The sequence below is a fragment of the Polyergus mexicanus genome, unplaced genomic scaffold, assembly GCF_030449975.1.
Source record: "Polyergus mexicanus isolate NDT 795.1 unplaced genomic scaffold, iyPolMexi1.0 SCAF_17, whole genome shotgun sequence".
NCBI lineage: Eukaryota > Metazoa > Arthropoda > Insecta > Hymenoptera > Formicidae > Polyergus > Polyergus mexicanus.
In genome coordinates, this window is record NW_027223337.1 from 4,515,930 (window position 1) to 4,528,828 (window position 12,899).

The window sequence follows — 12,899 nt, forward strand, 5'->3', positions numbered from 1 at the left end:
TCATATACAAGGTGTCCTAGACCACCTGTCCTATACCCCTTTTCTTTCAAAAACTAAGCATTTTAGAGAAAAACGTTTTCAACAAAAATTATATAATTTTGAGGGGAACATAAGATGGTGTCATTGGTTTGACCTTGGATGGCATCGTTAAGGTCAAGTCAAGGACGCCTTTAATTTCTTAAATGGAACCCCCTATTTTTTATTGCATATTCTTATAGCTTATGTCGAGAGCTTTCCAAAACACTATAATAAAGTATTTTTTCGTTAAGTACTTTTCGAGTTATTTTATATTTTAATCTGACATATGTTGATATAAAAAATAAAATATTTCGTAAAATATTCAGTTTTCGAGAATTTTACCGTAATACTTCTATGTACAGAATAATGAGACAAATCAATTAGCGCAAAAAAAAAAAATAATTTAAAAAAATACATTGTAAATAATTTTCTTAAAAACAATTATTTTTTATACTAATATTGATTTGTCTCATTATTCTGTACATAAAAGTATTACGGTAAAATTATCGAAAACTGAATATTTTACGAAATATTTTATTTTTTATATCAAAATATGTCAGATTAAAATACAAAATAATTCAAAAAGTACTTAATAAAAAATACTTTATTATAGTGTTTTGGAAAGCTCTCGACATAAGCTATAAGAATATGCAATAAAAAATAGGGGATTCTATTTAAGAAATTAAAGATGTCCTTGACTTGACCTTAACAATGCCATTCAAGGTTAAACCAATGACACCATCTTATGTCTCCCTCAAAACCATACAATTTTTGTTGAAAACGTTTTTCTCTAAAATGCTTAGTTTTTGAAAGAAAATGGGTGTACGGGTGATCTAGGACACCCTGTATATATAATTAAATTATTAATAAAGAAACATTATAAAATGAATTGCAATGAATTTTTGATGTATATTAGATTAATCGATCAAACGTGAACAATGGTATATAAAGGAACTTATTTCAATAATGCATAATGCAAAATGTAAAGTTATAATAAAAGAAAAACGCGCAATATAAAGATTTAGAAATATTCTGGCAATATCATTTTACTCTTGGGTGACAGTGTTTTCGACAATTTAATTTCACACTCATTCAAATTTATACTAAAATTCGCATTTTTTGTATTTCGAAAAATATTTACTCTCGATATTAATTAGATAAGATGCTTAATGTGTGTGAACAAACTGATTTTAATTATCTCAAGTGCAAATGAATAAATAGATGGTTTGGTTTACAATGTTTACATATATAATATTTATTCTTTTGGCTTGAAACACAGATTGCGTGAATAAACAAGAACCCGGCATTCAGGAAATAAACTTTGCTAATAATAACGATACAGATGAAACTGACTGGATATAAAGATCTCTTTCTTTCTGTTTTTCATTTATGTGTTTGTGTCGTTTTTCACACACATACACATACATACGATAATATAATTAATTTACATACGGAGGAAAGTCAATTTTTTCATATTTTCTTTTAATGCGAAAATAGGTTGTTTAATAAAAGTGAAAAATGATCAGATCCCTAATTAAGGCAAGAATTACCAGACTTGTTTGAGGTTTGTCTCTAGAAGCGAGAATTGGAATATGCGTGTCTTTTGATACCTTCGAAAAATCATCAGAGTTATTAGGCGAATATGTTTCGATAGAAAGTAATACCATGTAAACTCCGATTTAAATTTCGCGCGGAAATATAATTCGGAAGAGGTAAATCACACTGAAGCAAGTTGCGAATGAAATAAACTTCACGATATTAGAAAAACACGATGTGAAAGAAGTAACGCTTTCAAAGTGGCGCGTATTTTAAAGCATATATGTCTAAGGCTGCGATCGAGAAGATGCTAGAGATGCTTCGAAGCATTGCATTAACCAATCAGAATAAAGAAATCTTTACTCTTTTTGTCCTGATTGGTCAATCAAACGCTTCGAAGCGTCTCTAGCATCTTCCCGACCACAGTCTTCATCAGAGAAAACAGCTCAGTAGCAATCACTGAATTATATACCATATTGGAACGTGCACGGCTATGCCCCCACCATTACTACCGCGGCCACTAAAGGATAGCTGCAGCTTTTCAGAACTGTCTCTTTTTATCGTGAACTACCATGACTGAAACCATCGTCCTGCCACGCAATCACACCAAATCACACGCGATCTTTAATACCACGCAAATATTTATTTCTATGCTAAATGGTTGAAAACGTTAAGAAAAACAGAGAATTAAAATAAATATGAAAAATGGTAAAGTATATTTTAAAAAACTGCACATTAAACTATGACAATGCCCAGACAGCACAAAACATCCTCAGGATCATCCTGAATATGTCTAGGACGGTTCAGGACATTTGTAGGATGTTTTAAGATATTATTATAAATATATTTATAAAAGTTTAATATGCATACATAATTATTTTTAGTTGTGTCGGCTATTTTATATAATTTAGAAATCTTAAGTATTATATAATAAGTATTAATGTCCTATAAATGTCCACTGGATAACCCCTGGATGTCTGTAGGATATATCTGCCCTGTCTATTATATTGGATGTCTTTTGGATTTCCAGAGGACATATATATGTGCAATTAATTGTTAACGTTAATTTCGTTTAATATTAATAATTGAATTTGATGCGCACATTTTCATATATCGAAAATTATTATTTATTTAATATTTCATGAGAAATGTTACTGTTCGCAACATTCCAAAAATTTTACAAACAATAGTATTCAACCGCTAGTTCGTTGGTTTACCGCTATGCGACACGCGAACTCGTATTTGAGATTTGGTCATGAGAATTATATAAAGCTTGCAAAGAGCAACTGACAGGAAATTACAAATGTAATTATTTTCTATCAGTTCAATTTCTGATGCAATCCCAACATAGGGAATTCAGATATTGGATTGTTTAGAAAATATTACACAACTCAAACCCGGGAGCCAAACCTATGGTGAGATATTCATGTACAGCACGAAAGCCTCAAATATTAAAGAACGGTGAACTATTTTTAATAGATTTTTAATATTGGAGTAAATAACAAAACATAATTTTAATTTATATTTAAATTTTAAAATTTGCTCCTTGAAACATACGAAAAATATCCCTAACATATCCTATAAAAATCCTTAGGATGTTCCACAGGATCTCCCTGGATTCTCCAGAGGTTAATATACGACTATCATTTACTCTTTCTCAGGACATCCAGAGGAGATCTGAGGATTACAATGGGATATCCTGAGGATATCCTACATATATGTCCTGGATGCCCTTTGGACGTCCTAAGGACATCCTTGTGCTGTCTGGGTGGTTTTAGAACGGATAGTACACCTGGGCACGTGATCGACGTAGTTAGATAGACCTGGTCGAACAGGTCTGAGAAGTGACAACTCTCGCAGTCCCACATTTCTGGCCGCCAATCAACAGAGCCGTGAACGTTCCAGTATGGTATATAGTTCAGTGGTAGCAATCGAACGTGATTGGCTCTTATTTTTAGAACCAACAAATCAACGTCGAGTGTTGACAAGACAAAAATTAAGCGCTTTCTCTGCCGAACGCGGCCACTATGTATCAATGATGAATCTGTTCATTTTCAAAGATCTAAAATTAATATTCTATACAAAGAAAGTTTGCCTTACAAATATATATAATTGATATATTTATTTATTTATATTTATTATTAATGAAACTGTTATAAAGAAAACCTTTTCTCTAAAAGATTTTAAAAACAGATTTACACGAAAAGAGATATTTAATATAAATTTTCACAATTTGTCTAACATAATTATTATTTAGCAGGATAACTATTATAAATAATAAGTTATTCATTTCAGCTTTCATTATTGAAAAATATAGTTGATACATAACGGAAGATGATTGATCAACTATCGGGCCGCTTTTTATCGCGAAACTTTGAGGAAGCGTACGCTGCCAACAGACGAGCACATTATCAGATAGCTATATTTCGACAAGAGGTAAAACGAACTGGTCAGCTACTAATGCAATTTTCAAGATATGAATTTCCAAGCTTTGATACATTGCCTCGATATTAGGCAAACATGATTTGACAAGAGGTGCAAGATATACACACTGAAAAATTGGCGCGAATTTTTAAAACGCAATGCGGCACAGAATATTGTATCCTTTATATATATATATATATATATATATATATATACATGCACGCGCGACTATATTTTAACACAAAAAATGTAAAAGTTAACAAAAATTTAGACATTTAATTAATTCTCAGTTAATAATATATACTTGATACAACTATTATATTTGATAATTATATATTTAATAATTTCTTTCATAATGTTCTATTTTCGAAAGAAAAATATAAAAGGATTTAGAGCAGAAGGAAATAATGGATATTGATGAGTATTTGTCACGAAATCTCTTTATTCGTGATAAAATCGTCTTTCTTCTCTCTATACTAATTTTATTACATCTAAGATACCAAAGCTAATGTGCATGGTGTGAGAATGAATGTATGTATGTATATAATCACAAATAAATTTACTATAACATTTCTGATAGGCCCTGTCGTTTTAAAATTTATCCATCGATAATTTCGCAACTCGCTAGATACAAATTATATACATAAACTTATGTGTGTATACGACATTATATATATACATTGTTATATAATATACATTGATGACTATGATTCAAAGTTAATGTACTATTATACAAAAAATAATTACATTAATGGAATTTTGTAAATGTTTTCGAGGTCTAAAATATATGCAACATAAATTTCATCGAGTAATAGTTCTTGTCTCTATATTATTCCATTTAAGTCTGGTTACATCAACTTGGCGCGAGACACTAACTGTGTTTCTTGATGTTATTTGGCTTTAAACGAGACTCAAAACTTTTGGCAATAACAAATTAACTTTTAGCTTTAAATAATAAGTTAATCAACCGTTAAATTATAGTCTAAAACCTAAAGCCAAAAGCCAAATAATAATATTGGTTATTGCCAAAAGTTTTAAGTTTCGCTTAAAGCCAAAACATTGGTGCAACCAGGCCTTAAACAATAATCATCACATATTATACAAGGAAATGTATTTCAAAAATTTGCCTATAAAATATAATAGCTCTGTTATCTAATTCAGTTATTTCCATAGATTATCGAATGAAAAAAAGGAATAGAATGTATGATAAAATACAGATCCAGAATTATATATTTCACATTTAACAAAAGACATTAAATAATATTTTTTATTTAACTTTTCTTTCCTCCTTCATTATATATATATATATATTTTACTATAATTTTCATTAATTTTTTTGCCGTTTTTAAAATGAATGCACTCAATTCTTATATATCTACGTCAATATTAGAAAAAAACGAAGTTACAAGAGACATAATATAACAGAAAATGATAATTCCAAAAGTTTAGAAATGCGTGTGAACATGAATTCTTAAAGTACCTTCTATTTGCAATGAAAAGTTTTTAGAGTATAGATGTTGCACGTTTTATTGTTATAAAAAAATATGAACGTATTTTGGAATTTTTATATTACAACTATTATACAATGTTTATTTTTAAACAATGGCAGAGAAATATGTATAATTATTTTGTAGTGGATACATCCTATATAATCTATTAAGAACTTTAATTGAAAACATTTAGTAACTCGTCCAATATATGTTTTAAAGATAATGTTGTTTATATATATCGCATATTCAATTGCGCTAAAAGTTTAAAGTTGTATGTCATTAGAACTCAAAGACAAAAGTCTTGATATAATCATAACATCACAAAAAGTAGCATTTTTATCGGATTAGAAAGATTTGTGCACATTTTTCGATTAAGTTCTATTTTGAATAAAGCTGTTAGAAAATTTCTAAATGTAAAAATTGATATTATAAAATTGATAGCGTGATTATTTTGATTTATTAAAATTAAAAAAGATCATATATTGGACATACTATATATCTCAGCTATACACTAAAAACGATTTCTTTGTAATAATGTTCACAGCCATTTTCTGCATTTCGAAAATATTAATCTATTTATATCTTATATTATTACTTAAACAATATAAATTATTATCTAATTATGCATTATTTCCTATATATTTTTAATTTATTATATCTATTTAACAGTGTAAGAGATTATTTATAGTAGAGAATGTAGAGAAAGCGAGAAAAAAAGAGATACATATGCGTTAAGAAAAAAATTGTATCATACATTACACATTAGAATATAATTACATTACTTAATACGATACTTGATACAATTATCCTCTTTATATCTCTCTTTCTCTCCTTTTCTTCTTTTTTCCCTATTACAAATTACTTTATACTATTAAAAGTACAAGTTACTCTTGAAAAGCGAATCGTTCTTGCCAAACTTTAGAGCGATGTTTACTTGTTAAAATTGGATTAAGGACAGCCGCGATAGAATTTATACGTCCTTTAAATCTTTCATTATCCCGTGCCATTTCTTCCCATTGACCTTTCCGAGCTGCTCGATATGCATAATTCCATGTTACCATGATGTGTACGATTGGAGTTGGAGCAAAGCTCACCTGAAACGAATATCCAAATTCTGAAATTTCCTGTCAATATATGTACAATTTGCATCTAAATATTAGATATTGAAGATATATCTTGTACATAACATTGATTAATTTCTAAACTTATTTAGCACTTCTGATTTCACCTAATTCTTAATTAATTTAATCTTAATAATTTAATCAGGTTTAGTTTTGACCGTCAATTTTTAAACTTATTTAACAACGACTATGCACAGATGTACTGATAAGAGTACAAGAAATAATTGGAAATCCTTAATAATTATATCTCAATTATTGAATGATATCTTGAATTATGATATCAGAAGTGAAAAAATGATGAAGATACATACAAATAATATGCTGTCAACAAAATCATTTTAACATTTTTAATAACCTCTATCATATTTATTCATTTTACATTAAATAAAACAAAAATTGATTATAGTCTTTTTTTCAATTGAAATTTGATATTATTTGACACTTCTGACATCATAATTCAAGATATGAGTTTAAACCATAGATAATTCTTAATTACCTTTTTTGTTTGTATTGTTGATTCCTCACTGTCTTCATCGTTTTCAATCATCATTTCATCCTCTATTGAGTTGTCTTGCATGAAAGTAGAGGTGTTCGTTTTAATATAGCTAAAGTTGTCGATCGCACAGTTCGGTTCCAATTCAGTGTTGAATACTATGCAGAAACTATCATCAGTATCTTCGGCACTTTCTGAGAATTGCACCAAATCTTCGTGCATATATCTTTTGTTATTATAATTTTTGCAGTGATCATTGTTGATTTTCGTCGAAGAATCAAATATATCATATATTGAGTGTTCTGTTGTTTCTTGCTTTGGCGATTCGTCGTCGCTGCCTTCAAAAACTATAAAATTATCTTCCGAATCGGCGGAAGAACTTTCCGACAATAACCGCGGTCGTAATGTATCTTTTAGCGCATTATACGTTTCGCTATTACAATCCTTGCGGTAACTGCTATTGATCTTTGTTAAAGGATCAACTACATAATGTACTCTAGTCGGATATTTCATTGCTTTCTGCTTCTTGAGAGATTCATTTCCGGTGTCTCTGAAAATTATAAAACTATCTTCGGAATCGACAGAACACTCTGACAATAATCGCGATCGGAATAGATTATCATGCGTATTATATATTTCACTGTTACAATCCTCGTTAATCTTCATCGAATTAAGAGTATAATGCATTTCGGTCGAGTACTCTGCCGTCTCCTGTTTCGGTGATTCATTATCGCTAGCTTCGAAAACTACAAAGTTATCTTCAGAATCGACAGAGCTCACCGACTGAGATAGACTTTCCTCTATATCAAATGTTTTCATGTTACAGTCTTTGTTACTCTTTATCGAAGGATCGATTACATAACGTACTCTGGTCGGGTGTTTTACTGTTTCCTGATTCTCGGGTGTTTGCGGCTTTCGTTTCGTAGGCGTTACATCGGAAGAACTAAATATTACAGGCTTACTCCGCTTTACGAGTAAAGCACCATCTGAAACATTGTAACCATCCATGTCAACTAAGTTATCAGATTCGTCATTTAAAGAGTGATCGTTTTGTATTCCATAATATTGTATCTCGTCGTTTCAGAGAAAAAGTTTCTTCCAAACTGTTTGGAATCGGTATATTGGCAGAAATTTTTCAAGAATACCAACTATCTTTTCATAAAAAATGGATAATCTACTATCTGTAATGCTCGTGAATGATGAAATATTAATGCTTGCGTGTATACTAGAGGAAAAATCCATTGAAATTAGGCACAGGAATAAAGTTATTTTCGAAACTATGCAATCCCCTACTACAGTCGTTCCGTTTATCAGGAATTGCCTGAACACTTCGTCCGATTATGAATGTTATTTTGGCAATTATTTTAACAAAATAGAACAACAAATAATAAAACAGGACAACAAAGATATAACCATAGAAAATCTTATATATAATATGATGGACTTTAATATCATGTGCAAAGATAAAAGCACAATGGAATCTCATTCTGTATCAAATGTTCAGGAGATCGAAAACTTGAATAATATAAATAATAATTTTTGTCCTACAGAAATCGATTTACAGAAATGCACAGATACTGATAAAGACACATCAGATATGGACAACAATCCTGCCTCTAATGATGTTAACGTTAACGAAGACGCCAAGTCTTTCCTTATAGTTTCTCATTCGGATGTACCAGAACTCGTAAAACCTGTCAAAAGAACTCCTTGCTTGGAATAGCCTGACCACTCGATTTTATTGTAGAACGAACTCTGTAGAATCGGAAAAATCCGTCAAGCGCCCGTCGTATTCATTGAAGCGGTACTGCCGGAGACGGGACAACACCATTGCGATGGGCAGAGGTCGCGGTAGAGAGAGATGCCAACTTAGACGTTCCGGGATGAGTCAAACCAGACATCGAAAGGAACGCAACAGGCGCGATCTCGCCATGATCAAGGAATATAAAACGATCACTCTTTAAATGACGAATCTGATAACTTAGATGACATGGATCCTAACCTTGCATAGATGTTGTATTGTTTTCTCCACATAAAATGTGATTCATAGTATATATTCTTTCCATTGTGCCTGCAGGATGCGTCTCTATGTGTTGTGAAGAATGTATATTGGATTCACAAGAAGAGACTGCTGATGAATAGGAGGCAAATTTGCTAGAGAAGTCTAGATGCAAAGATCCAAGATGTACATAAATCCCTGGCATATCCTTACTCAACAGATTGGTATTCCACCACTACTTCTCCGTCTTCTTATAAAATCTCTGTAAGCTAAAAAGAGAGTATACACATTGATTAGAAAAGAATAAAAACACATAAATATTTGCAGATTTAAAAAATTACATTAAAAGGTGTAAAACATACATATAATAAATTAATCTTTTAAATTATAATAAGATAATAATAATAATAATAATAATAATAATAATAATAATAATGATAATGATAATGATAATAATAACAACAATATTAATAATAAGAACTCTGATATAAAAATATAAGAAAAATTAATCATTATTTCTTAAATACAATTATTTATGGTAAAATTACATAGCCAATAATGTACCCTAAAAAGTCTGCAATTTTTAAATAGTTTAATAGTTCATTACAAATTGACGACTCATTTCATATCCGCTTTATATTTTATCATTAGATGTTTACAGTAATTGCTGCATGTAGTGCATAAATTAGTAATTGTTAGAGCATGCAATTTTTACAAACAATTTATATGCATGCGCAATAAACATATACAGATACAAATGCATATACTTATTATATATATATATATATATATATATATATATATATATATATATATATATATATCAAGAAATCATTTAACGGACATTTTGAAATGTTACTCATGTTGGGAACAAAAATATTGGAAAAACTATAATTTTTTTTTTTTAAGTATATTATTTTTTTCTTCTAGTTTAATTACTTCATATATAGTATTAAATACTTCTATTCGACATATATCAGCATATACGAAAAGAATCTAGAAAATTTATCTAGATACATTTTGATATTATTTATATAGATTTTGATTGAATGTGTGCACTAGTGCACACTGGTGCACATTAAAAACTATCATATATATATTTATGATAATATAAATATACAATAGTATAAATAACTAAAACAGTAAATGATTAATAGTACTAATTATTATTATTATTATTATTTATATTAAATAACAATAATAATTCGTATAATATTAATTATCTTACTATTTTAATTACTAATACTATTGTATAAATTTGTATAAGATGGTTTCTAATCTGCATTAATGCGCACATGTGTAATCAACCGAATACATTATTTATTTACTTATTCATCTAAGATGTGGACCTGTATCTATATTTAGTTGTATTTTTTAAATATGTATAACTATCTGTGGTTATAATTTAAAAAATGCCTACTCTCTGACAATACTATATCTGTATATGCTTTTGTGTGTGTATGTGTGTGTGTGTGTATGTGTGTGTGTGTGTGTGTGTGTGTGTGTGTGTAGCACTTACGAGAGATACAATACTCGCTAACGTGACGAATGTGATCACGTAGTAGATATTGTTCGCAACACGACGGCGAATTCTTCGTGAAATCACAATCCTCACGCGTAAATAAAATGTTGTTATTTAAATCCTTATTTGCTGTTGTTATAATTCGTGTCGATTTCGCGGCAGCGTCGAGGATTTCTATCGCAGTCGGATACATTTTTGCAGCAGGCATGTTGACGAGTACTTTAAGCGGCCATCTTCAACTATATAGAATGATCTTTCTCTCAAGCGTAGTGCAATGTGCAATCGTTTCCAGCTGGAGGGGGAACTCACGCATGCGCAATACAAAGCGAATTTAGCAACGGCCTCAGGGATGTCGATAGAAGAGATGCTTCTGCGTTCCCAAAGAGACACAGATTCAATCTAGAAAAAAAACGCATAATCGATCAATCACAGTCGAATATTCTTCCTTATTTGCTCTATTACTTTCAAATAAATTTTCTTTTAAAATTATATGCATGCGATGTTGCATACTTGACACTTGTCTTTAATAAAAAAAAATTGATATGGTGCCCGAAGCGCCTTGTATCTAAGCATGTGTCTGCTAAAGCGATCACGTGATAGGTTAGTATTAGGTTAGGTTAGGTTAGGTTCCAAATAGCACGAAACAATCACTTCTAGAAAGTGGAGTGGGGTATAAGAGCTAGAAGATATGAGGAAAAGATAAGAGGTATGGAAGAAAGCAGATGGGTAAAAAAGTATTGGATGGAAAAAGAAGTAAATAGAGAGGGGGGGGATATGTATAGTAAGGAGAGAGAAAAATATTATAATAGAGAAATTGGTGGGGTATTGAAGCATTAGAAATTTTAAGAGAGGAAGGAATTTATATAAGTGAGGAACAGGGAAGTGCAGAGACAATTAGAGGATAATAAAATTAGGGAAGCTAGATATAATAAGAAATACAAGGATTTGGAAATAAGATTGAAAGGGCCAATGTATTTAAGGGAAGGAAATGTGGATATAGAAAATTTAGGCGACAGCGTAAGGGCTTTATTAAGGTTAAGGTGCGGAAACATGGAGGATAGAAATAAATATTGGTTAGGGGAGGAAGCGTATGCCTGTGTATTTTGCGGTATAAGCGAGGATTGTATGTCATTATTTTAAAGATTGTGATGTAACTAAAAGATGATTTATAGAAATAGGTAAGGATGAGAATGAAGTAGAGGAAAAATTGTGGAGTGATGTGTTAGATGATGCGAAAAGAAGGTTATTAAGGAAAATTTGGAAGGAGAAGGAGAAGGTTATAAGAAAAATAGGATTATAAGGTAGTTGTAAGTAGTTATAAGTAGTTATAAGGGTATGCACGAGAGAATGAGAAAGGGATGTGAGTTATAGGTATTGTGTAAACCAAGTCCACTTCTTGGCGTTAAGCTGAAGTTAAATAAAGATTATTCACTTCTAGAAAGTGTGATTCACGCAAGTGATCAGTGGTCAGTGGTTTACCCTAAACTATATTGTACATGGACATGATACGATGACATGATATGTCATATGTATCATATAAACACGTTTGTTTGTAAAACACAATAGAAGTTTTTGTTGAAACCGTTAAAGTCGTTAAAATATTGTCAAATGTTTCACCGATAATGAGATTTATATTTTGATGCTGTGGCAGATAGAGACACACAAGAGTTATTCTCCTCTGTAATTCGCGATAATTAATGAAATTATATGCTAATTTTAATTACCAATAACAGAAAATATAAACTCAATGAGAAAACGCACGTTCTATTTTTTTGCGTTTTATTTTTCTTGCTAATGATTCAGTCGTGTCAATTAGCAAGTCAGATTGCGTGTGTCGGCATCGATTTGCGGTCGCAGAACATAACAAACAAAAAATGATACTGATACAAATGCATGAAGCAAAATTTTAGTTTTCGCTGTCGCTTATTTTCTCGTATCTTAAAATCGCATCGAATTCATTTACCGGCATTTAATCTTTATATACGAACGCATTTCACGAATTTATATTGCTCACTTAGAAATATATACACGCGTGTTTGTTTTACAACTAATTTGAACAAAATTATTTCGAGCGTAAAATATACGCATAATATACATTGAAAAAAATTTAATATTTTATTTATTCTTTGTAATAATATAGGATCGCGTAAGAGAACAAATCTATGTTAAAAAAATAAATCTCAATATGTAGTGTTCTCTTTTTGCAATTTGTTACATGTATATGAATTAGATAATATGCATCGCGAAATAATTAATGCATGTTTCAAAGATATGGAATTCTCTATTTGCATACTCG

The 12,899-nt window shown here is 30.4% G+C and overlaps 1 protein-coding gene across 1 annotated transcript; it reads right to left on the reverse strand.

Moving 5' to 3' along the window:
- Positions 1 to 4,413: 4,413 nt before the first annotated feature.
- Positions 4,414 to 10,950, reverse strand: Ppp1r15 (Protein phosphatase 1 regulatory subunit 15). The gene is made up of 4 exons (XM_070309813.1): positions 10,601 to 10,950; positions 9,085 to 9,350; positions 7,086 to 8,068; positions 4,414 to 6,562 (listed from the first exon to the last, which is right to left on the reverse strand). The coding sequence occupies exons 2-4, from the start codon at positions 9,284 to 9,286 to the stop codon at positions 6,353 to 6,355; spliced, it is 1,395 nt and encodes a 464-aa protein (XP_070165914.1). The 5' UTR covers positions 9,287 to 9,350; positions 10,601 to 10,950; the 3' UTR covers positions 4,414 to 6,352.
- Positions 10,951 to 12,899: the final 1,949 nt, after the last annotated feature.